Raw genomic sequence first — 27,360 nt, 5'->3', positions numbered from 1 at the left:
AGAAAAGTGCACTTGTTATTAGTGAGAATATACTTATTTTAAGGTATTTTTGGGGTTCATTGAGGTTAGCTAATTTGACTTGTTTTGGAAAGTCTTAACAAGCCAAATTTTCTTGTTCTATTGGCAGATAATTTTGCTTAGTTCAAATAAAATACCCCTCATTTTTGTATGATTTTTTCTTGTTTTTGAACACTGACTTTTTGCAGTGTGCCACCTCAGAAAACTCTCTAAGTACCACCTTAATGACCAATGTTAAACTACAGTAGCATGGTAGGCCTAAGTATTCGTTAAAAACAAGGCAGAGGTTGTATTTAAGAAGCATTTTTAAGATTTTTGGCCGCTATTACACAGTTTGCACACTGTATTTGAATACAGGAAAATAAAAGGCATTATTTGTCGTACCACTAAATGGAGCCTGTACCACTGCTCTAATGTGATACTTGTTTGGTTTAACTCGCCCCCAGGTGCAAAATGAGCTGGCGGCTGCTCTCGCCCGAAAGACACGCAAAGCTTGTGAGTAAACGTTTATTTTATTTTATTGAAGACTATGAGACTCGGGTAACATGTGGTGTGTGTTTGATTGTTTGCAGTAGCGGAGCAGGACTCTGACATGGTCGAGACCAGGCAGCAGGAGATTCGTTCACCCAGCGCGGAGACCAGCCCGGTAACTCACATTGAATATAAATGACATCATGGGATCAGATCGGAGGGGCAACATTTGCATGAATGGGCGGGTGCTCGTCTCGCCTGAACACCGGCATCCAGTTTGAGAGCGAGCTGCAGCGGCGTGAAGCTGCTTCTAAAATACTGATCCTCAGGACTATGGAGGAAAATAAGAATAATGCGTTTCTTACATGTAGCATTATCACTGGAGGACTAAAAGAAAATAAATGGTTAAGAATGCTACAGGTAGGGGTGATCGATCCAAATGTCGACACTATCGATGCCTAATATATTAACAATACCAAAGTGATTAGATATTTCTGTTTTTGTTGTTCTTATTATTACAAAACATTTTTTGGGGGCGGTTTTTATTCAAGTACCAGTAGAGTGGAAAAACAAGTTGCCTCCATATTGAAGCTATTATCACATATGTCTGACGTATGTCTTAACGATCGAACTGGAAAACTTTATTTTCTGCAAATGTTAGCTCATTTGGAATTTGATGCCTGCAACATGTTTCAAAAAAGCTGGCACAAGTGGCAAAAAAGACTGAGAAAGTTGAGGAATGCTCATCAAACACTTATTTGGAACATCCCACAGGTGAACGGGCTAATTGGGAACAGGTGGGTGCCATGATTGGGTATAAAAGCAGCTTCCATGAAATGCTCAGTCGTTCACAAACAAGGACGGGGTCGAGGGTCACCACTTTGTCAACAAAAGCGTGAGCAAATTGTCCAACAGTTTAAGAACAACATTTCTCAACCAGCCATTGCAAGGAATTTAGGGATTTCACCATCTACGCTCCGTAATATCATCAAAAGGTTCAGAGAATCTGAATCTGCACGTAACATTTAATGCCCGTGACCTTCGATCTCTCAGGCGGTATTGCATCAAAAACTGACATCAGTGTGTAAAGGATATCACCACATGGGCTCAGGAACACTTCAGAAAAGCACTGTCAGTAACTACAGTTGGTCGCTCCATCTGTAAGTGCAAGTTTAAATTTGTCTTTGTATAGTACAGTTTTAACTTGCACTTACAGATGTAGCGACCAACTGTAGTTACTGACAGTGGTTTTCTAAAGTGTTCCTGAGCCCATGTGGTGATATCCTTTACACACCGATGTGGCTTTTTGATGCAGCAACAGACACCCTTGGGTCACCTGGGCGAGGGAGTCTGTCGTGAGACCCGAAACTCCCAATGAACCCAGCATGCAACACTGATGATGTGTCTAAGTTGCACCAAGAGTGTTTGTTAGAACTGTTGTTTGATACTTTACATTAGTTTTGGATGATACCACAAATTTCGATCGATCCGATACCAAGTAGTTACAGGATCATACATTGGTCATATTCAAAGTCCTCATGTGTCCAGGGACGTATTTACTGACTTTATAAACATAATATGGATTTTTTTATTTTATTTGTGACGATAAAAAATATCGATGTAATCATAGTAGTATCGACTAGATACGCGATTGTACTTGGTATCATTACAGTAGATCTCAGGTGTAAATCCACCCATGGCGTTTGTTTACATTGTGACGCCGGTGTGTCGTGAAGCATGTTTAGCTATCCAGTGATAATGATACTTGTAAGAAGCGTACTTTATTTGTCACCATGGATGAACCCTAACACACAATATGTAACTTGATTGCAGCGGGGGATGTTTCGTTATTAAAACACAGCAGAGGGCTGAAGAAACATCATGTCCGACAATGCAAACAAACACTTTGTTTGTGTGTGTTATCAGGCCTTCCCCCGGATAAGAGCCGTGGTTGGGGGTGTTTTCCTAGTCAACAAAGTGTGTGGGAGTAATGCTGTCATGTTGTGTGTGGGTGTGTGTGTGTGTGTGTGTGTGTGTGTGTGTGTGTGTGTGTGTGTGTGTGTGTGTGTGTGTGTGTGTGTGTGTGTGTGTGTGCTAAAACACGGCACTGTGGGATAGTTAAGCACACAGGAAGGGTTACTCAACTCTTTAGGAAATTGAATATCCCCTCCCTTCTTTCCCTATAAAAATAAATAGAATGGGCTAGCCACCACTGGTGATAATGACACACACACACACACACACACACACATTCTTGTATTTGTTACCTTCTTGAGACCTGAGAATAATGCCTACCTTTTTAGGATCAGCCTTTCTAGATATATAAAGATGTGTATTTACAACATTAATAATATATACATACTATGCAAGTATAAAAAAGCTTGTTGTGAAAAATGAATTGGAATTTCACAAGAAAAAGGTCGCAGTTTCACAAGAAAAACCTAACATTTTGGCAGTATTGTAATAAAAGTCTTCATTTTACACAACGCAAGTCAAAATTTTACAAGGAAAACCGGAACATTTGTGCAGTATTATGATAAAAGTTGGAATTTTTCTCAATAACAGTTGCAATTTCACAAGAAAAGCTTAAGAAATATAAGTAAACTTAAAAATGTTGCCAATATAATAATAATAATGGAATTTTACTTGGCAAAATTATGACAAAAATCATAATTTTACCAAAAAAAACAACAACAAAATTGGCAATATTGTGATAAAGGTCAGAATTTTATATGACAAATGTCACCATTTTGCATTAAAAAGTAATAATTTTACATAAAAAAGTAATAATTTTACGAGAAAATATTGCAGTATTACAGAAGCAGAAAGAATATGAGAAATAGTTCCCAATTTTATAAGTAAAAAGTCGACACATTGTGAGGAAAAAAACTGCTTTTAGTTAATTAATTAATTAATTAATTTTGTTTGTTTTTAATTGGTTTTTAATCATTATTTACTTCAAGTTATTACAGTATGTCTCTATATACATATTTATTTTATTTGTTTTATTAATTTTGGCTAAAGGGGGCGCGTTTCAATTTCTTACACACACTTGTTATTACATATGTTGACCAGAGGGGGAGCACTTTTAAAAGCGACACACAGTCAATTTGAAACATCCCTCCTTTTTGGGACCACCCTCACTTTGATAGATGTCACCAGCAGGGGTGCAAATGAGACATTCTCTATTAGATGCAATGTTATTGGGACCATGATTTATGTCATCACTTGTTCACACCTCCTCATATGGAAGATACTTTTCCTTCTTCATGTCTCAAGAAAGAGAGAAATACAAGAACACACACACACACACACACACACACACACACACACACACACATTCTTGTATTTGTTACCTTCTTGAGACCTGAGAATAATGCCTACCTCTTTATGACCAGCCTTTCTAGATATATAAAGATGTGTATTTACAACATTAATAATATATACATACTATGCAAGTATAAAAAAGCTTGTTGTGAAAAATGAATTGGAATTTCACAAGAAAAAGGTCGCAGTTTCACAAGAAAAACCTAACATTTTGGCAGTATTGTAATAAAAGTAATCATTTTACTCAACGCAAGTCAACATTTTACATGAAAAACTGAACGTTTGTGCAACATTATGATAAAAGTTGGAATTTTACTCAATAACGGTCACAATTTCACAAGAAAAGCTTAAAATTTTGGCAACTTTGTGAAAAAGTCACAATTTTATAAGAACACTTTCAAATTTTGCCAGTATAATAATCATAATCGGGATTTTACTTGGAAATATGATGACAAAAGTCATAATTTTACTAGAAAAATGTCACTATTTTACAAGAACAACAAAAACAATGGCAATATTGTGATAAAGGTCAGAATTTTATATGACAAATGTCACCATTTTGCATTAAAAAGTAATAATTTTACGTAAAAAGAGTAATAATTTTTTGAGAAAATATTGCAGTATTACAGAAACAGAAAGAATATGAGAAATTGTTCCCAATTTCATAAGTAAAAAGTCGACACATTGTGAGAAAAAGACTGATTTTCGTTAATTTATTATTATTTTTTGTTCGTAATTGGTTTTTAATCTTCATTATTTACTTCAAGTTATTACAGTATGTCTTTTTTATTTATTTATTTATATTTAATATTTATTTTATTTGTTTTATTAATTTTGACCAGAGGGGGCGCATTTCAATTTCTTACGCAGACTTGTTATTACATATGTTGACCAGAGGGGGAGCACTTTTAAAAGCGACACACAGTCAATTAGAAAAATCCCTCCTTTTTGGGACCACCCTCATTTTGATAGATGTCACCAGCAGGGGGTGCAAATGAGACATTCTCTATTAGATGCAATGTTATTGGGACCATGATTTATGTAATCACTTGTTCACACCTCCTCATATGGAAGATACATTTCCTTCTTCATGTCTCAAGAAGGGTAGAAATACAAGAACACACACACACGCACATTCTTGTATTTGTTACCTTCTTGAGACCTGAGAATAATGCCTACCTCTTTAGGACCAGCCTTTCTAGATATATAAAGATGTGTATTTACAACATTAATAATATATACATACTATGCAAATATAAAAAAGCTTGTTGTGAAAAATGAATTGGAATTTCACAAGAAAAAGGTCGCAGTTTCAAAAGAAAAACTTAAAATTTTGGCAATATTGTAATAAAAGTCATCATTTTACTCAACGCAAGTCAAAATTTTACAAGGAAACCCGGAACATTTGTGCAGTATTATGATAAAAGTTGGATTTTTTCTCAATAACAGTCGCTTTCAGCTAAATCTTTTAATCTTTTAACTTTTAACATCTGCACTGTTTTTATTTTTATTGTCTGCATTTTAATTTTGCTTTTATTTTCTTTCATTTCACTTTGTTGTCTGTGAAGCACTTTGAGTCTGCCTTGTGTATGAAAAGCGCTATACAAATAAAGTTGCCTTGCCTTGCCTTGCCTTGCAATGTCACAAGAAAAGCTTAAGAAATATAAGAAAACTTAAAAATGTTGCCAATATAATAATAATAATGGAATTTTACTTGGCAAAATTATGACAAAAATCATAATTTTACCAAAGAAAACCTCACTATTTTACAAGAACATCAACAAAATTGGCAATATTGTGATAAAGGTCAGAATTTTATATGACAAATGTCACCATTTTGCATTAACATTACACTTGTTATTCAAGTTTCAAGATTCAAGTTCAAGTTTATTCACAATATCATAGAACAATTTCAATAGTATTGAATATCATTTAACGATATTGGTTAAGTGAAAGGGTCCCCCAAATAAGCTAGAAGTTATTACGTATGTTGACCAGAGGGGGAGCACTTTTAAAAGCGACACACAGTCAATTTGAAAAATCCCTCCTTTTTGGGACCACCCTCATTTTGATAGATGTCACCAGCAGGGGTGCAAATGAGACATTCTCTATTAGATGCAATGTTATTGGGACCAACGTTTCCTTCTTGATGTCTCAAGAAGGGTAGAAATACAAGAACACACACACACACACATACACACACACACACACACACACACACATATTTCTCCTCATCATCTGAGGGCATTAGTTTCCTGCAGCTTTTAATGAATGTCACTCTCCCTCTTTAGACCACCCCATTACATGTTCGTACTCCTACTTAATTCGGCCGGGCTAACGCTCTCAAAACGTTCATCACGCTCCTGATTATAGGAGCCAACACACTCCCGCCCACTTAGGCTGATAATCGCTCACACTCACTCTTCCTCCGTCACATCTGCTGACATAGAGACAAAGGCAGAAGTGCAACAGATAGAAGGAATTACAGACTGAATTGGATTTGGAAGATTTAGAGAAGAATGCCACAGAAAGTGATTTTTGGGGTCTTTTTTCCTCCAATGGATTTAGTGGAATCTATTATACGCTTCTGGCCTTGTGGACTTCTTTCTGCAACCACTCTGTGACTTTTTCAATCATGTCCTGGGACTGCGGGCTGAGATACGTGTTCTTGCCTCCCGTCTTGCAGCTGGGCAGCGTGTGCGCTCTGCGGGACGGTGGCGGCAGCGTCGGAGGAGGAGGAGGAGGCGGAGGTGGCGGGAGTACGGGGAGCGTGTGCGCCCGAGAGGAGCTGACCAGCCGGCTGGGCTTGGAGGCCGTTCAGCGTCTGGCCAAGGATGGCTGCCGGCTGCTGCAGAACCACAACTACCGGCTGCCTGACAGGAACCAGGCGGTAAGTCCAGCTTGTTTATCATCACAACTTATTTAGTGTTTTATGGACAACTTGACCTGTCGTCTTATTTTGAAACCAAGTTTTAAACTTTAATTAATACAGTAATATGCATAAATGTTAACTACTTGACCTGTCGTCTTATTTTGAAACCAAGTTTTAAACTTTAATTAATACAGTAATATGCATAAATGTTAACTACTTGACCTGTCGTCTTATTTTGAAACCAAGTTTTAAACTTTAATTAATACAGTAATATGCATAAATGTTAACTACTTGACCTGTCGTCTTATTTTGAAACCAAGTTTTAAACTTTAATTAATACAGTAATATGCATAAATGTTAACAACTTGACCTGTCGTCTTATTTTGAAACCAAGTTTTAAACTTTAATTAATACAGTAACCTTTTACACTGTAGGCATAAATGTTGTTAACTTGACCTGTCATCTTATTTTGAAACCAAGTTTTCAACTTTATTTAATACAGTAATATGCATAAATGTTGTCAACAACTTGACTTGTCAACTTATTTTGAAACCAAGTTTTCAACTTTATTTAATACAGTTACCTTACAGTGTATGCATAAATGCTGTTAACTTGACTTGTCATCTTATTTTGAAACCAAGTTTTCAACTTTATTTAATACAATAACCTCTTACAATGTAGGCATAAATGTTGTTAACTTGACTAAGTTGTCATCTTATTTTGAAACCAAGTTTTCAACTTTAATTAATACAGTAATATGCATACATGTTGTTAACAACTTGATTTGTCATCTTATTTTGAAACCAAGTTTTAAACTTCATTTAATACAGTAATATGCATAAATGTTGTCAACAACTTGATTTGTCATCTTATTTTGAAACCAAGTTTTAAACTTTATTTTATACAGTAATATGCATAAATGTTGTCAACAACTTGACTTGTCATCTTATTTTGAAACCAAGTTTTCAACTTTTTAAATACAGTAATATGCATACATGTTGTTAACTTGACTTATCTTATTTTGAAACCAAGTTTTCAACTTTATTTAATACAGTAGCCTCTTACAGTGTAGGCATAAATGTTGTTAACTTTTCATCTTATTTTGAAACCAAGTTTTAAACTTTAGTTAATACAGTAATATGCATAAATGTTGTTAATAACTTGACTTGTCATCTTATTTTGAAACTAAGTTTTAAACTTTATTTAATACAGTAGCCTCTTACAGTGTAGGCATAAATGTTGTTAACTTTTCATCTTATTTTGAAACCAAGTTTTAAACTTTAATTAATACATTAATATGCATAAATGTTGTCAACAACTTGACTTGTCAACTTATTTTGAAACCAAATTTTCAACTTTTTAAATACAGTAATATGCATACATGTTGTTAACTTGACTTATCATCTTATTTTGAAACCAAGTTTTCAACTTTATTTAATACAGTAACCTCTTACACTGTAGGCATAAATGCTGTTAACTTTTCATCTTATTTTGAAACCAAGTTTTCAACTTTAATTAATACAGTAATATGCATAAATGTTGTCAACAACTTGACTTGTCATCTTATTTTGAAACCAAGTTTTCAACTTTAATTAATACAGTATTATGCATAAATGTTGTTAACAACTTGACTTGTCATCTTATTTTGAGACCAAGTTTTCAACTTTAATTAATACAGTAATATGCATAAATGTTGTCAACAACTTGACTTGTCATCTTATTTTGAAACCAAGTTTTCAACTTTAATTAATACAATAATATGCATAAATGTTGTTAACAACTTGACTTGTTATCTTATTTTGAAACCAAGTTTTCAACTTTAATTAATACAGTAATATGCATAAATGTTGTCAACAACTTGACTTGTTATCTTATTTTGAAACCAAGTTTTCAACTTTAATTAATACAGTAATATGCATAAATGTTGTCAACAACTTGACTTGTCATCTTATTTTGAAACCAAGTTTTCAACTTTAATTAATACAGTAATATGCATAAATGTTGTTAACAACTTGACTTGTCATCTTATTTTGAGACCAAGTTTTCAACTTTAATCAATACAGTAATATGCATAAATGTTGTTAACAACTTGACTTGTCATCTTATTTTGAAACCAAGTTTTCAACTTTAATTAATACAATAATATGCAGAAATGTTGTCAACAACTTGACTTGTCATCTTATTTTGAAACCAAGTTTTCAACTTTAATTAATACAGTAATATGCATAAATGTTGTCAACAACTTGACTTGTTATCTTATTTTGAAACCAAGTTTTCAACTTTAATTAATACAGTAATATGCATAAATGTTGTCAACAACTTGACTTGTCATCTTATTTTGAAACCAAGTTTTCAACTTTAATTAATACAGTAATATGCATAAATGTTGTTAACAACTTGACTTGTCATCTTATTTTGAAACCAAGTTTTCAACTTTAATTAATACAGTAATATGCATAAATGTTGTTAACAACTTGACTTGTCATCTTATTTTGAGACCAAGTTTTCAACTTTAATTAATACAGTAATATGCATAAATGTTGTCAACAACTTGACTTGTCATCTTATTTTGAAACCAAGTTTTCAGCTTTAATTAATACAGTAATATGCATAAATGTTATTAACAACTTGACTTGTCATCATATTTTGAAACCAAGTTTTCAACTTTATTTAATACCATAACCTCTTACAATGTAGGCATGAATGTTGTTAACTTGATTAAGTTGTCATCTTATTTTGAAACCAAGTTTTCAACTTTTTAATACAGTAATATGCATAAATGTTGTTAACAACTTGACTTGTCATCTTATTTTGAAACCAAGTTTTCAACTTTAATTAATACAGTAATATGCATAAATGTTGTCAACAACTTGACTTGTCATTTTATTATGAAACCATTTTTTCAATTTTAATTAATACAGTAATATGCATAAATGTTGTCAACAACTTGACATGTCATCTTATTTTGAAACCAAGTTTTCAACTTTATTTAATACAGTAACCTCTTACAGTGTAGGCATAAATGTTGTTAACTTGACTTGTCATCTTATTTTGAAACCAAGTTTTCAACTTTTTAATACAGTAATATGCATACATGTTGTTAACTTGACTTATCTTATTTTGAAACCAAGTTTTCAACTTTATTTAATACAGTAGCCTCTTACAGTGTAGGCATAAATGTTGTTAACTTTTCATCTTATTTTGAAACCAAGTTTTAAACTTTAGTTAATACAGTAATATGCATAAATGTTGTCAACAACTTGACTTATCATCTTATTTTGAAACCAAGTTTTCAACTTTATTTAATACAGTAACCTCTTACAGTGTAGGCATAATTAACTTTTCATCTTATTTTGAAACCAAGTTTTAAACTTTAGTTAATACAGTAATATGCATAAATGTTGTCAACAACTTGACTTGTCATCTTATTTTGAAACCAAGTTTTAAACTTTAATTAATACAGTAATATGCATAAATGTTAACAACTTGACTTGTCATCTTATTTTGAAACCAAGTTTTCAACTTTAATTAATACAGTATTATGCATAAATGTTGTTAACAACTTGACTTGTCATCTTATTTTGAAACCAAGTTTTCAACTTTAATTAATACAGTAATATGCATAAATGTTGTCAACAACTTGACTTGTCATCTTATTTTGAAACCAAGTTTTCAACTTTATTTAATACAGTAACCTCTTACAATGTAGGCATACATGTTGTTAACTTGACTAAGTTGTCATCTTATTTTGAAACCAAGTTTTCAACTTTTTAATACAGTAATATGCATAAATGTTGTTAACAACTTGACTTGTCATCTTATTTTGAAACCAAGTTTTCAACTTTATTTAATACAATAACCTCTTACAGTGTATGCATACATGTTGTTAACTGGACTTGTCATCTTATTTTGAAACCAAGTTTTCAACTTTATTTAATACAGTAACCTCTTACAATGTAGGCATACATGTTGTTAACTTGACTAAGTTGTCATCTTATTTTGAAACCAAGTTTTCAACTTTTTAATACAGTAATACGCATAAATGTTGTTAACAACTTGACTTGTCATCTTATTTTGAAACCAAGTTTTCAACTTTAATTAATACAGTAATATGCATAAATGTTGTCAACAACTTGACTTGTCATTTTATTATGAAACCACGTTTTAAACTTTAATTAATACAGTAATATGCATAAATGTTGTCAACAACTTCACTTGTCATCTTATTTTGAAACCAAGTTTTCAACTTTTTAATACAGTAATATGCATATATGTTGTTAACTTGACTAGTCATCTTATTTTGAAACCAAGTTTTCAACTTTTTTTAATACAGTAATATGCATATATGTTGTTAACTTGACTAGTCATCTTATTTTGAAACCAAGTTTTCAACTTTTTTTAATACAGTAACCTCTTGCAGTGTATGCATAAATGTTGTTAACTTTTCATCTTATTTTGAAACCAAGTTTTCAACTTTAATTATTACAGTATTAATACAGTAATATGCATAAATGTTGTCAACAACTTGACTTGGCATCTTATTTTGAAACCTGGGTGGATCTCGCGTGAGAGGAAGGTGGGGGTTAATAATTTTGCAATGCAGTCTGCTGGAAATGATGAAAAGCGCCACTCTACATAGCAACTGACTCTGTGGTCAAAGTTGAAAATGCCACAAAACACTACCATAGTGCCCCAATTTGTCACATTTCATGTGTCAGGTAAACCGCGACAAATGTGGCCGTATGAAACCCCTTCCTACTGTATGGAGCTCATCCGTTAGCCCCGTGGTTAAAGTGCAGTGGCGTGCAACAATTTGACTGTTCATGCATCTTAACGTCTCCTCGTTCATTCCTGCACATGTGCACCATTAACTTGTAACCGCGGGTGTCAATGTCAGCAATAGCCTTAGCGTGTCATTTCACACTACTGTACATACAGTAGGTGTGCTAGCTTGTTCATACATGCAAGGTTTGTTCCCCTAACTGCCCTTGAACAGGGCACTTAAGTCCTGCTGGTGCCTGGAAGCGGATCCTTACTCCTGGAAGGGTTTAAATGCATGCAATGCATTAAAAATTTTTTAAACAATTTTAACCCAAAAAACCAAAACAAGACCAAAAGCCTGAGGAGCCAGTAAACGAGCTGTCATATTTAGTCGTGTCAGCATGTTTTCTTTTTTCCATGCAAAGTTAGCTCGTTCTGAAATGAGTCTCTCATGTTAGGGGTGTCCTATCTTTTTCCACCAGGCGCTGCTTACTAAAAAAAAAAAGTGCAGCCACTTTGATATTCTTTACCTTTCCCCTGTTTATTAACAACCAACTCAGTGTAGTTAGCAATACAACTGATCTGTGATTTTATTTGTATCCAAACAGGACTGTGGGCTCCGTCTCTAATGTAGGTTATGCTAAACAATTGAGTCTAGTCGTATGATTCTCGCTTAGGGTGCGAAAGGTCCTGGGTTCAAATCCCGGACAAGCCCCCACATGTTACAGCTAGCTCAGGGCCGCAACGACAAAAGTCTGTAAATAAACATTTACAGAATCTTTCGTACTGGTATATTTCTGCGGCTTATGGTTCGGTGTGGCTAATATATGTAAAAATATTAATTTTTTCCAAAATTTGTTGGGTGAGCCTTAAATAGCCCGGAAAATACGGTAAATCAAATTTGACAAAAAAATAGAAAAAAAAATTACAAATTACTTTATTACTAGAGTAATAAAGGGATAAGCGGTAGAAAATAGATGGATGGATGGATAGTAACAACACACAGGTGTCAAACTCAAGGACCGGGGGCCAGATCTGGCCCGCCACATTATTCTAAGTGGCCCACCAAAGCCTCGGAAAAATGTGTGTTAATAAAATACTTTTTTTTTTACTAAATGCAAATAATTATTTGGATTTTGACAGGAAAAAATGCGTATCTTCTAAACGTTATCTGATCATGCCAAATATTACATTATTATTAGAGATAAATGCTTTAAAAATGTAATATCGGAAATTATCGGTATCGGTTTCAAAATTATCGGTATCGGTTTCAAAATGTAAAATGTATGACTTTTTAAAAGGCCGCTGTGTACACGGACGTACAGAGCGCCAATAGACCTTAAAGGCACTGCCTTTGCGTGCCGGGCCAATCACATAATATCTTTTCACACACACAAGTGAATGCAAGGCATACTTGGTCAACAGCCATACAGGTCACACTGAGGGTGGCCGTATAAACAAGTTTAACACTGTTACAAATATGCGCCACACTGTGAACCCACACCAAACAAGAATGACAAACACATTTGGGGAGAACATCCGCACCGTAACACAACATAAACACTACAGAACAAATACCCAGAACCCCTTGCAGCACTAACTCTTCCGGGACGCTACAATATACACCCCCCCCAACCCCGCCCACCTCAACCTCCTCATGCTCTCTCAGGGAGAGCATGTCCCAAATTCCAAGCTGCTGTTTTGAGGCATGTTAAAAAAAATATTGCACTTTGTGACTTCAATAATAAATATGGCAGTGCCATGTCGGCATTTTTTCCCATAACTTGAGTTGATTTATTTTGGAAAACCTTGTTACATTGTTTAATGCATCCAGCGGGGCATCACAACAAAATTAGGCATAATAATGTGTTAATTCCACGACTGAATATATCGGTATCGGTAATGAAGAGTTGGACAATATCGGGATATCGGCAAAAAAGCCATTATCGGACATCTCTAATTATTATATAGTGTATTACAAAAATATGTTAGTAAAGATAACATTAGCTTGTACATTAAATAAATGTAATAATTGAGTGCATAGGCAATAATGTAATAATTTGAGGTGATTACTGGTACACATTTATACCAATGCTGTCAAATGACATATTTAAAAAAAAATCAAATACATTTAAATTTGGATTAATCACAAGTTATTGCCCGCATGCATAATTTTAATACATTTTAAAAATGTGGCCCTATAAGGGCAGCCATTACTGCGATGTGGACCTCAATGAAACCAAGTTTGACACCCCTGTCATAACGCAACCTTTTTCATGTTTTTATTATATTTCTTTAGTTTGTAAAACTTTTACAAACTAAAGAAATATTTAAAAAAAAACACGAAAAAGGCCCTGTTTCATCCTTTGAATTTTCAGTAAAGGTGAAACACAAATATATATATATATATATATATATATATATATATATATATATATATATATATATATATATATATATATATATATATATATATATATATATATATATATATATATATATATATATATAAAAATTAAAAATAAATTCACTTTGGAAGATCTGATTAGGTATTTAAGGCTTTGTGTTGGATTGCATTACGATGACTTTTCTCAATTCCACACACACATTCGAGTTTGCAGGCTAGTTTTATTGCTTAGCTCGTAAGAACAGTGCCAAACGCATTTTTACATTACTACCTATTTTTTCAAATCATCTTTGGAAAACACCCAGGTGCCACACAATGCACAAAAAACCCACCTTTAAATATGATGTTACTGGACCAGGGATGTCAACGTGGTTTTCATTGAGGGCCACATGGCAGGTATGGCTGCTTGTAACAGTGAATAATGTATGTATTTGCCTCTGGATTTCATTATTAATTATATAAATTTTTTTAAGTAGACAGTCCATTTTACAGTCAAAACTTTACATTTACAAACATTTTCTGTAAAATAGTGTTTTTTTTAATTTTTTACAACATTTTACGGTAAATGGAAAAACAGTACCACTGTTTTTTTTGGAGGGGGTTTAGGGAAAAAGCTGTCAGTTTAGTTGCCAGAATATTTGTGTTAAATTGACAATGGTTTTTACAACATTATATTGTTTATGGAAAAACAGTACAATTTATTTTTTTATTCTGGCAATTTAGCTGCCAATTTTTCTACCGTAAAAACAAATGTACCGTCTATACACCGTTAAAAACTACAACCCTAGATTTGACAGTCAAAAACTGGCAGCCCAGTCAATAAAATTTTAACGCAAAAGAACAGTAGTTTTTTTGTATTCATTTATAGTAATATGCTGTAAAGAACAACGTAAAATGTATTGTCATTTTTATTAATTTGCTGGGTAGTTTGCTGTAAAGTTAAGTATTTTTATTTAGACAAAAACATGTTTGGAAAGTATGATAATATATTGTAATATTTGTTGCAATATTGGATACTATTAAAGTTTAAAAGGTATGCAATTTCAAGCAGTACATATATTTTTTCTGTCAAAAATCAATTACATTTAGTGGGAAAATATGAAGTACTTTGTTGACACATCAATTCCAGGGCCAAATAAAATGATGTTGCGCGCCAGATCTGTCCCCCAGATCTTGAGTTTGACACCTGCGTACTAGACCACGGTACGGTACACTACCAGGCTTTTCAAATATTCCCGAAATAAGAGAGAACAGACTCAAAAGCAACCTTGACTCGCGACAACAAAAACCGCTCTCCTTTTACAAGGTTGTCATGGTGACTTCATTTTTATTTTCTCTTTCCATGACAGCCCAACCTGTACGGCCTGTTGCCATAGCGATGCCATCCCCGCGTACGTCTGGTGGATTGTGTGCGTCACTGCCTTCTATTCACTCAACACTAATTTGACTTTACGCTGCTCAGCGAGACATCAAATCTGCCCAAAAAATCTTGTCTTTCAAATAGTGCTGGTTTAAAAGCTTTCATTATTGCAGCCATCATTTACAGGAATTAGGCCTTGAGCTGTCATAACACTGATATGATCACACACGCGCACACACACACACACACACACACACACACACACACACACACACACACACACATGTTAGTATGAATTGGCTGGGATCAGGCAGCGTTTCCTTTTTGGCTTTCCATGAGACCCACCTTTCCTCCGTAAAACACGTGTGTGTGTGTGTTCTTGTATTTCTACCCTTCTTGAGACATCAACAAGGAAAAGTACCTTCCATATGAGGACAAGTCAGGATCGAAACCATGGTCCCAATACGGAAAACCATTACATCCAATAGAGAGCCAAATACTAGAGTCCGTGAACATTGCTCCAAAGTCAGGATTTTTTGTTGATTTAATGTGCATACAAAAGTAAACATTTTTGAGTAAAATTATGACTTTTGTCATCATTTTGCCAAGTAAAATTTCCGAAATGTTGAAGTTTTCCTATAAAATTGTGACTTTTGTCGGGTAAAATTACGACTCTTTTCATAAAATTGCCACCATTTTAAGCTTTTCTTGTAAAATTGCGACTGTTATTGAGTAAAATTCCAACTTTTATCATAATATTGCACAAATGTTTCATTTTTCTTGTAAAATTTTGACTTGCGTTGAGTAAAATTAGGACTTTTATTATAATCCCGCCAAAATTCCAAGTTTTTCTTGTGAAATTTGTGACCTTTTTCTTGTGAAATTCCGACTCATTTTTCACAACAAGCTTTCTTATATTTACATAGTTTGTATATATTATTAATGTTGTGAATACAAATCTTTATATATCTAGAAAGGCTGGTCCTACAGACACATTTTTCGTAGGTCTCAAGAAGGTAACAAATACAAGAGTGTGTGTGTGTGTTGTGTGTATGTTCTTGTATTCCCACCCTTCTTGAGACATCAACAAGGAAAAGTAGCTTCCATATGAGGACCGGTGAACAAGTTAGGATCGAAATCATGGTCCCAATACGGAAAACCATTACATCCAATAGAGAGCCAAATACTACAGTCTGTGAACATTGCTCCAAAGTCTGGATTTTTTTGTTGATTTAATGTGCCACCATTTTAAGCTTTTCTTGTAAAATTGCGACTGTTATTGAGTAAAATTCCAACTTTTATCATAATATTGCACAAATGTTTCATTTTTCTTGTAAAATTTTGACTTGCGTTGAGTAAAATTAGGACTTTTATTATAATCCCGCCAAAATTCTAAGTTTTTCTTGTGAAATTGTGACCATTTTCTTGTGAAATTCCGACTCATTTTTCACAACAAGCTTTCTTATATTTACATAGTATGTATATATTATTAATGTTGTAAATACAAATCTTTATATATCTAGAAAGGGTGGTCCTACAGACACATTTTTCGTATGTCTCAAGAAGGTCACAAATACGAGAGAGTGTGTGTGTGTGTGTGTGTGTGTGTGTGTGTGTGTGTGTGTGTGTGTGTGTGTGTGTGTGTGTGTGTGTGTGTGTGTGTGTGTGTGTGTGTGTGTGTGTGTGTGTGTGTGTGTGTGTGTGCGTGCGTGTATGTTCTTGTATTTCCACCCTTCTTGAGACATCAACAAGGAAAAGTAGCTTCCATATGAGGACCGGTGAACAAGTTAGGATCGAAATCATGGTCCCAATACGGAAAACCATTACATCTAATAGAGAGCCAAATACTAGAGTCTGTGAACATTGCTCCAAAGTCAGGATTTTTTTGTTGATTTAATGTGCATACAAAAGTAAACATTTTTGAGTAAAATTATGACTTGTCATCATTTTGCCAAGTAAAATTTCCGATTATTATTATAACATTGCGAAAATGTTGAAGTATTCCTATAAAATTGTGACTTTTGTCGGGTAAAATTACGACTCTTTTCATAAAATTGCCAACATTTTAAGCTTTTCTTGTAAAATTGCGACTGTTATTGAGTAAAATTCCAACTTTTATCATAATATTGCACAAATGTTCCGTTTTTCTTGTAAAATTTTGACTTGCGTTGAGTAAAATTAGGACTTTTATTATAATCTCGCCAAAATTCTAAGTTTTTCTTGTGAAATTGTGACCTTTTTCTTGTGAAATTCCAACTCATTTTTCACAACAAGCTTTCTTATATTTACATAGTATGTATATATTATTAATGTTGTAAATACAAATCTTTATATATCTAGAAAGGCTGGTACTAAAGAGGCATTTTTCGTAGGTCTCAAGAAGGTCACAAATACGAGAGTGCGTGTGTGTGTGTGTGTGTGTGTGTGTGTGTATGTTCTTGTATTTCCACCCTTCTTGAGACATCAACAAGGAAAAGTAGCTTCCATATGAGGACCGGTGAACAAGTTAGGATCGAAATCATGGTCCCAATACGGAAAACCATTACATCCAATAGAGAGCCAAATACTAGAGTCTGTGAACATTGCTCCAAAGTCAGGATTTTTTTGTTGATTTAATGTGCATACAAAAGTAAAAATTTTTGAGTAAAATTATGACTTTTGTCATCAATTTGCCAAGTAAGATTTCCGATTATTATTATAATATTGCGAAAATGTTGAAGTTTTCCTATAAAATTGTGACTTTTGTCAAGTAAAATTACGACTCTTTTCATAAAATTGCCAACATGTTAAGCTTTTCTTGTAAAATTGCGACTGTTATTGAGTAAAATTCCAACTTTTATCATGAAAATGCACAAATGTTTCGTTTTTCTTGTAAAATTTTGACTTGCGTTGAGTAAAATTAGGACTTTTATTATAATCTCGCCAAAATTCTAAGGTTTTCTTGTGAAATTGTGACCTTTTTCTTGTGAAATTCCGACTCATTTTTCACAACAAGCTTTCTTATACTAGCATAGTTTGTATATATTATTAATGTTGTAAATACAAATCTTTATATATCTAGAAAGGGTGGTCCTAAAGAGGCATTTTTCGGAGGTCTCAAGAAGGTAACAAATACAAGAGTGTGTGTGTGTGTGTGTGTGTGTGTGTGTGTGTGTGTGTGTGTGTGTGTGTGTGTGTGTGTGTGTGTGTGTGTGTGTGTGTGTGTGTGTGTGTGTGTGTGTGTCCGCTTGTTCCAGCATCCAAACCTCTGGGGCGTAAAGTCTGCCCGCTCAAAGACAGATGCGGGCACAGACCTGGCCTGAACCGGCTGAAGAGAGAGGAAAGAGAACATTATTTTTCTGGGACTGACAAAAAGATTTAGTAGTGAAGGGTGGGAGAGTGCAGAAGGCTTGAATTGAAGGAAGGGACCGGGTAGGAAATGGAAGGACACACCTGTGAGCTTGCAACCAGTGACATTTACTGTTCATAAAATGTGCTGAAAGGGAACAATCATTTAGCATTCATCATGTGGTTTAACCTCCAAAAAAACCTCCACATTATTTCTTTTTTCAGGCTTGCACATTTTTTGTGGAAAAACGCGCTGTAATGCAATGCAAAACACAAAATTACAAAATGCGCAAGTGATTGTTTTTTTTTGTTTGTAAAATACCACAATGGAGACAACTTAATTGAACAACTTAAGCTGTACATCAAGCAAGAATGGGAAAGAATTCCACCTGAAAAGCTTAAAAAATGTGTCTCCTCAGTTCCCAAACGTTTACTGAGTGTTGTTAAAAGGAAAGGCCATGTAACACAGTGGTAAAAATGCCCCTGTGACAACTTCTTTGCAATGTGTTGCTGCCATTAAATTCTAAGTTATTGATTATTTGCAAAAGAAGAATAAGTTGAACATTAAAGGCCTACTGAAATGCGATTTTCTTATTTAAACGGGGATAGCAGGTCCATTCTATGTGTCATACTTGATCATTTCGCGATATTGCCATATTTTTGCTGAAAGGATTTAGTCGAGAACATCGACGATAAAGTTCGCAACTTTCGGTCGCTGATAAAAAAAGCCTTGCCTGTACCGGAAGTAGCGTGACGTCACAGGTTGTGGAGCTCCTCACATCTGCACATTGTTTACAATCATGGCCACCGGCAGCGAGAGCGATTCGGACCGAGAAAGCGACGATTTCCCCATTAATTTGAGCAAGGATGAAAGATTTGTGGATGAGGAACGTGAGAGTGAAGGACTAGAGGGCAGTGGAAGCGATTCAGATAGGGAAGATGCTGTGAGAGGCGGGTGGGACCTGATATTCAGCTGGGAATGACTAAAACAGTAAATAAACACAAGACATATATATACTCTATTAGCCACAACACAACCAGGCTTATATTTAATATGCCACATAACAAACACCTCCCCCCTCCCGTCCATATAACCCGCCAATACAAATCAAACACCCACACAACACACTCAATCCCACAGCTCAAAGTACCGTTCACCTCCGCAAAGTTCATACAGCACATATATTTCCCCAAAGTTACGTACGTGACATGCACATAGCGGCACGCACGTACGGGCAAGCGATCAAATGTTTGGAAGCCGCAGCTGCGTACTCACGGTACCGCGTCTGCGTATCCAAGTCAAAGTCCCAGTTCTCCACAGGCCAATGGTAAAGCTTGACTGTCATATTTCGGGAATGTAAACAATGAAACACCGGCTACGTGTTTGTGTTGCTGCAGCCGGCCGCTAATACACCGCTTCCCACCTACAGCTTTCTTCTTTGCAGTCTCCATTGTTCATTGAACAAATTGCAAAAGATTCACCAACACAGATGTCCAGAATACTGTGGAATTTTGCGATGAAAACCGACGACTTAATAGCTGGCCACAATGCTGTCCCAAAATGTCCGCTACAATCCGTGACGTCACGCGCAAACGTCATCATACCGAGACGTTTTCAGCAGGATATTTCGCGGGAAATTTAAAAATTGCACTTTACTGATCTAACCCGGCCGTATTGGCATGTGTTGCAATGTTAAGATTTCATCATTGATATATAAACTATCAGACTGCGTGGTCGGTAGTAGTGGCTTTCAGTAGGCCTTTAAATATCTTGTCTTTGCAGTCTATTCAATTGAATATAAGTTGAAAAGGATTTGCAAATCATTGTATTCTGTTTGTATTTACCATTTACACTACATGACAACTTCACTGCTTTTAGGTTTTGTAGAACACAAATTTCCAAAATGTGTAACTGATAAAAAAAAATAGACCAAAAAAGTCCAGTGCATTGGACACTGGTTTTAAGGAAACAAACAATAGTCGTCATTTTTCTCTTCGTCCGACAAGCTTTTAAAGAATTATTGGCACAGTCCATAAACAAAACACAAATTTCCGAAAAGGGCAACTGACAAAATAATTTTTTTGGCCTATTTCTTTTGCCAGAGTTACACTTTTGGGTGGGGAAAAAAATCCCTGTTATGAAATGGTGTCTGTCCAACAAGCCTTCCAAGAGTTCTGTGGTAATAATAAGCAGAAGACATCCTTTTTGCCACTCTCACTCGTTTAGTTTTGCCTTTTCTTACTTTCCATCCTTTCTTTGCTTTCATCTCCATTACATAACACTCTGCCCCCTCCTCCTCCATAGCCTGTGTGCATATTTTTGTTGTTAGTTTTGCTTTCTGTGCCTCACATGGTCTCTTGGGCTAAATTTGTGTTCTTAGCCAGCACCCGCCTCTAATTATTTGGGTGTGTTCTCTTTGCAGACACAGCGTCACATGGTGCACTTTTTGAGCATCCTTTTGATCCTGTGTGTGAGTGTGTGTGTGTGTGTGTGTGTGTGTGTGTGTGTGTGTGTGTGTGTGTGTGTGTGTGTGTGTGTGTGTGTGTGTGTGTGTGTGTGTGTGTGTTCATGTATTTCTGCCCTTCTTGAGACATGAAGAAGGAAAAGTATCTTCCATATGAGGAGGTGTGAACAAGTGATGACATAAATCATGGTCCCAATAACATTGCATCTAATAGAGAATGTCTCATTTGCACCCCCTGCTGGTGACATCTATGAAAATGAGGGTGGTCCCAAAAAGGAGGGATTTTTCTAATTGACCGTGTGTCGCTTTTAAAAGTGCTCCCCCTCTGGTCAACATATGAAATAACAAGTGTGTGTAAAATTTTGAAGTGCTCCCCCTCTGGTCAACATATGAAATAACAAGTGTGTGTAAAAATTTGAAATGTGCCCCCTTTAGCCAAAATTTATTAAAATAAATAAATAAATAAGTATGTATATAGAGACATACTGTATTAACTTTAAGTAAATAATGAAGACTAAAATAAATACAAAATACAAAATATGTTTGTGTGTGTGTGTGTGTGTTTTGTATTTGTATCAACAAGGAAAAGTATCTTCCTTATGAGGAGGTGTGAACAAGTGATGACATAAATCATGGTCCCAATAACATTGCATCTAATAGAGAATGTCTCATTTGCACCCCCTGCTAGTGACATCTATCAAAATGAGGGTTGTCCCAAAAAGGAGGGATTTTTCAAATTGACTGTGTGTCGCTTTTAAAAGTGCTCCCCCTCTGGCCAACATATGTAATAACAAGTGTGTGTAAGAAATTGAAATGCGCCCCCTTTAGCCAAAATTAATAAAACAAATAAAATAAATATGTATATAGAGACATACTGTAATAACTTGAAGTAAATAATGAAGATTAAAAACCAATTAAAAACAAACAAACAAAATAGATAAATTAATTAATTAACTAAAAGCAGTCTTTTTCACACATTGTGTCAACTTTTTACTTATAAAATTGGGAACAATTTCTCATATTCTTTCTGCTTCTGTAATACTGCAATATTTTCTCGTAAAATTATTACTTTTTTATGTAAAATTATTACTTTTTAATGCAAAATGGTGACATTTGTCATATATAATTCTGACCTCTATCACAATATTGCCAATTTTGTTGTTCTTGTAAAATAGTGAATTTTTTTTAGTAAAATTATGATTTTTGTCATAATTTTGCCATGTAAAATTCCATTATTATTATTATATTGGCAACATGTTTAAGTTTTCTTATATTTCTTAAGCTTTTCTTGTGAAATTGCGACTGTTATTGAGAAAAATTCCAAGTTTTATCATAATACTGCACAAATGTTCCGGTTTTCCTTGTAAAATTGTGTAAGATTATGACTTTTATTACAATATTGCCAAAATTTTAAGTTTCTCTTGTGAAACTGCGACCTTTTTCCTGTGAAATTCCAATTCATTTTTCACAACAAGCTTTTTTATATTTGCATAGTATGTATATATTATTAATGTTGTAAATACACATCTTTATATATCTAGAAAGGCTGGTCCTAAAGAGGTAGACATTATTCTCAGGTATCAAGAAGGTCACAAATACAAGAATGTGTGTGTGTGTGTGTTCTTGTATTTCTAGCCTTCTTGAGACATGAAGAAGGAAAAGTACCTTCCATATGAGGAGGTGTGAACAAGTGATGACATAAATCATGGTCCCAATAACATTGCATCTAATAGAGAATGTCTCATTTGCACCCCCTGCTGGTGACATCCATCAAAATGAGGGTGGTCCCAAAAAGGAGGGATTTTTCTAATTGACTGTGTGTCGCTTTTAAAAGTGCTCCCCCTCTGGTCAACATATGAAATAACAAATGTGTTTAAAAATTTGAAGTGCTCCCCCTCTGGCTAACATATGTAATAACAAGTGTGTGTAAAAAATTGAACTGTTCCCCCTCTGGTCAACATATGAAATAAAAAGTGTGTGTAAAAATTTGAAATGGGCCCCCTTTAGCCAAAATGTATTAAAATAAATAAATAAATATGTATATAGAGACATACTGTATTAACTTTAAGTAAATAATGAAGACTAAAAACAAATTACAAACAAAAAAAGAGGTCTCAAGAATGTAGCAAATACAAAAAATGTTTGTGTGTGTGTGTGTGTTTTGTATTTGTATCAACAAGAAAAAGTATCTTCCATATGAGGAGGTGTGAACAAATGATGACATAAATCATGGTCCCAATAACATTGCATCTAATAGAGAATGTCTTATTTGCACCCCCTGCTGGTGACATCTATCAAAATGAGGGTGGTCCCAAAAAGGAGGGATTTTTCTAATTGACCGTGTGTCGCTTTTAAAAGTGCTCCCCCTCTGGTCAACATATGAAATAACAAGTGTGTGTAAAAATTTTAAGTGCTCCCCCTCTGGCTAACATATGTAATAACAAGTGTGTGTGAACATGTAAAGTGCTCCCCCTCTGGTCAACATATGAAATAACAAGTGTGTGTAAAAATTTGAAGTGCTCCCCCTCTGGCCAACATATGTAATAACATCTGTGTGTAAGAAATTGAAATGTGCCCCCTTTAGCCAAAATGTATTTAGATAAATAAATACGTAAATATCTAGAGACATACTGTAATAACTTTAAGTAAATAATGAAAACCAATTACAAACACAAAATGTAAAACATTAACTAAAAACTTACCTTTTTTATATTTACATAGTTTGTATATATTATGAATGTTGTGAATACAAATCTTTTGGAGTCTCAAGAAGGTAACAAATACACAAACGTGTGTGTGCGTGTGTGGGAGAGAGTGTGTGTGTGTGTGTGTTGCAGCACTCCTATATTCTGGGCTCGCTGCTGTTGTTCTTGGCTTCTTATCTGAGGACTGTCTGTCCAATCGGAAATATCAACAGCCCTCGAATTTATTTACAAGGCTCTGCAGCACACATTCATCCCTCCTGCACATGCTTCTATTGGTAATCATTACATAATGCCAGTTGAGTGGTTTCTCTGCAAGATAACAAGCTAAAGTGGTAGCTTCAGGCACATTGTCAGCTCGGTGTGGCTGCAACACAAAATGTCTCTGCAATTTAGGACGTTACAGTACATTCTTCCGGGTAGCAAGCAGGTGGCATAGGAATCCAAAAAAGTGTTAACAAAAAACGTCGCCGCAGGCTAGTATTAGTGACTTCCTCATTACCACTAAACAGTGTGCCTCGCTGTCACACAGTGACTTCCTGTTCAGTGCAAAGTAAGCCTCTAATTATTAGGAGTGTAATGGTACGTGTATTTGTATTGAACCGTTTCGGTACGGGGGTTCCGGTTCGGTTCGGAGGTGTACCGAACGAGTTTCCACACGGACATATTAAGTAGCCTAACGCGCGTTGTGTAAACAATGCACACCGAGGCACAACACACGGCATGCTAGCAGCTAACGGGCTAGGATAGACTGACCATACGTCCTCTTTTGCGGAGCTGTCAGGGCGGAGTTTCTTAAATGCCTCAAATGTCCGGCATTTTGAGTTAGGGTTGCGTGTATTTTCAACGTACGTTCAGGGTTAAGAAGGGGTTAAAAACAAAACAAATTGTGCGCGCCAGCAGCATTGGTGAGGGAGGGGCAGAGACAGAGAGAGAGAGAGAGTTATGATAAACGCGCATGCGTCGCCAGGCTCTGCTTTTTATCCATAGATTTATCACATTTAATTTTTTATTATCTATAGCAGGGGTGTCAAAAGTGTGCCCCGGAGGCCATTTGCGGCCATACTTGCCGACCCTCCCGTTTTTAGCGGGAGAATCCCGGTATTCAGCGCCTCTCCCGACAACCTCCCGGCAGAGATTTTCTCCCGACAAACTCCCGGTATTCAGCTGGAGCTGGAGGCCACGCCCCCTCCAGCTCAATGCGGACCTGAGACTGAGTGGGGACAGCCTGTTCTCACGTCCGCTTTCCCACAATATAAACAGCTTGCCTGCCCAATGACGTCATAACATCTAGGGCTTTTAGAGAGTGGAGTGCACAACTGCGCACACAACAAGGAGACGAAGCAGAAGAACGAGGAAATTACAGACATGGCGACGCCGTCGACGAGCAAGATGAAGAAATACGCTTGCAAATTCCAAAACGAATGGAAACAAGAATTTGAGTTCATCCAGGACAGTTCGAAGGGGAAGGTGTATGTTGCCTGTAAATATGTAGAACAGACTTCTCCATTGAACACGGTGGCCGAAATGATATACTCATCATGAACGGAGAAGTGCATGTGGATAGCCACCGGAACACTGAAATTCAAGTATTTCTTTTATGTAAATAAAATAAATATAAATATATATATATATATATATATATATGTATATATATGTATATGTATATATATATATATATATATATATATATATATATATATATATATATATATATATATATATATATATATATATATATATATATATATATATATGAAATACTCGAGTTGGTGAATTCTAGCTGTAAATAACCACGCCCCCAACCACCTCCCGATATTGGAGGTCTCAAGGTTGGCAAGTATGTTTGCGGCCCACAGCTAATGTTTTAAAGGCCCACGGCACATTCTAAATATACTATTAAAATAAACAAAAACATAACAAAAGTGAAATAAAAAAGCTTAAAAGGTTAAATGTAATTTAGAAAAAGTTGCAATGTTGACTAAATAAAACAAAGCTGTTTTTTTTTCTTTCAAACTGTCATTGCTCAAAACATAATATTGAATCAAAATCAATGTTATTATGAATTATTGACCTATCCAAGGTTCCCATTACTTCACATCAAATATTACACTAAGAAAAATATTTTTAGTGGAAGATTTTGCAAATTTGGGAAATAAATAACTAGGGATGTCCGATAATATCGGCCTGCCGATATTATCGGCCGATAAATGCGTTAAAATGTAATATCGGAAATTATCGGTATCAGTTTTTTTATTATCGGTATCGTTTTTTGTTTTGTTTGTTTTTTTGTTTTGTTTTTTAATTAAATCAACATAAAAAACACAAGATACACTTACAATTAATGCACCAACCCAAAAAAACTCCCTCCTCATTTACACAAAAGGGTTGTTTCTTTCTGTTATTAATATTCTGGTTCCTACATTATATATCAATATATATCAATACAGTCTGCAAGGGATACAGTCCGTAAGCACACATGATAGTGCGTGCTGCTGGTCCACTAATAGTACTAACCTTTAACAGTTAATGTTACTCATTTTCATTCATTACTAGTTTCTATGTAACTGTTTTTATATTGTTTTACTTTCTTTTTTATTCAAGAAAATGTTTTTAATTTATTTATCTTATTTTATTTTATAACTTTTTTTTAAAAGTACCTTATCTTCACCATACCTGGTTGTCCAAATTAGACATAATAATGTGTTAATTCCACGACTGTATATATCGGTTGATATCGGTATCGGTTGATATCGGTATCGGTAATTAAAGAGTTGGACAATATCGGAATATCGGATATCGGCAAAAAGCCATTATCGGACATCCCTATAAATTACCCAAAAATTTACATTTTGTTGTTTTCTTACTGTACCGAAAATGAACCGAACTGTGACCTCTAAACCGAGGTACATACCCAACCGAAATTTTTGTGTACCGTCACACCCCTTAAAAACACTGATGTAGACCACAGGGAAGTATTTTACATTTAGAAAATATTAATAATATGACTCCTTTAATGTGCCTTATAATCCGGTGCACCTTTTGTATGAAAAAAGATGGAAAATAGACCATTCATCAGCAGTGCGCCTTATAATCCGGTGCGTCCTACGGTCCGGAAAAAACGGTATATCCTCCTGAAAACCGTCGTCCTGTACAGTGGACGTTTGTTTTGGTCCGTTTTGCAAACCACAAAGGTCCACTGCAGAGGACGCCGGCTGTAGGCCACGTTGGCGATGCGTCCCAGCCGTGATCGTGTCTCCGTCCCTCGGGGCCGTGCCAGAGAGAGCAGCTGGAGGAGAGGACAATGTCTCCCGAGCTCCTCTTCCTTTCATCCTCTCCTCCTCTTTATCGTGCTCCTCTTTGTGCACACGCTTTTGTACTCCTGGTCACATTGTCAGCGCAGGTGTCATCCGCTGCCAGAGCCACGGATCAAGTTGACTTTGGAACAAAAAAAACCCCCCCGGAGCTACGACTTCGGATTGTTAGCCAGAAATCCAAAACGCGAAGGAGAAACCTTCAAAGGGAAATGTCAAGATAATCTCTAGGGGAGTGTTCTGTACTCCTTTTTTTAATGCATGTTAATGCTACCCAGAAGGGTTGTCATAGAATGAATGGCTCATCCTCCCACATATATTATAATATATATCATT

At 35.2% G+C, this 27,360-nt stretch overlaps 1 protein-coding gene across 2 annotated transcripts in view; it reads left to right on the top strand.

Annotated features, from left to right (window-relative positions):
• Nucleotides 1-27,360, top strand: part of LOC133635949 (rap guanine nucleotide exchange factor 5-like) — a 181,950-nt gene that overhangs the window by 74,808 nt on the left and 79,782 nt on the right. For both annotated transcript variants that reach the window (XM_062029446.1, XM_062029447.1), the window contains exons 7-9: nt 465-513; nt 591-664; nt 6,503-6,706. In XM_062029446.1, the coding sequence (XP_061885430.1) occupies nt 465-513; nt 591-664; nt 6,503-6,706 (327 nt within the window). The remainder of the gene's footprint in view (nt 1-464; nt 514-590; nt 665-6,502; nt 6,707-27,360) is intronic.

This window comes from Entelurus aequoreus, linkage group LG20, assembly GCF_033978785.1.
Source record: "Entelurus aequoreus isolate RoL-2023_Sb linkage group LG20, RoL_Eaeq_v1.1, whole genome shotgun sequence".
NCBI classification, from domain to species: domain Eukaryota; kingdom Metazoa; phylum Chordata; class Actinopteri; order Syngnathiformes; family Syngnathidae; genus Entelurus; species Entelurus aequoreus.
This window is presented reverse-complemented; position numbering and strand designations above follow the sequence as displayed.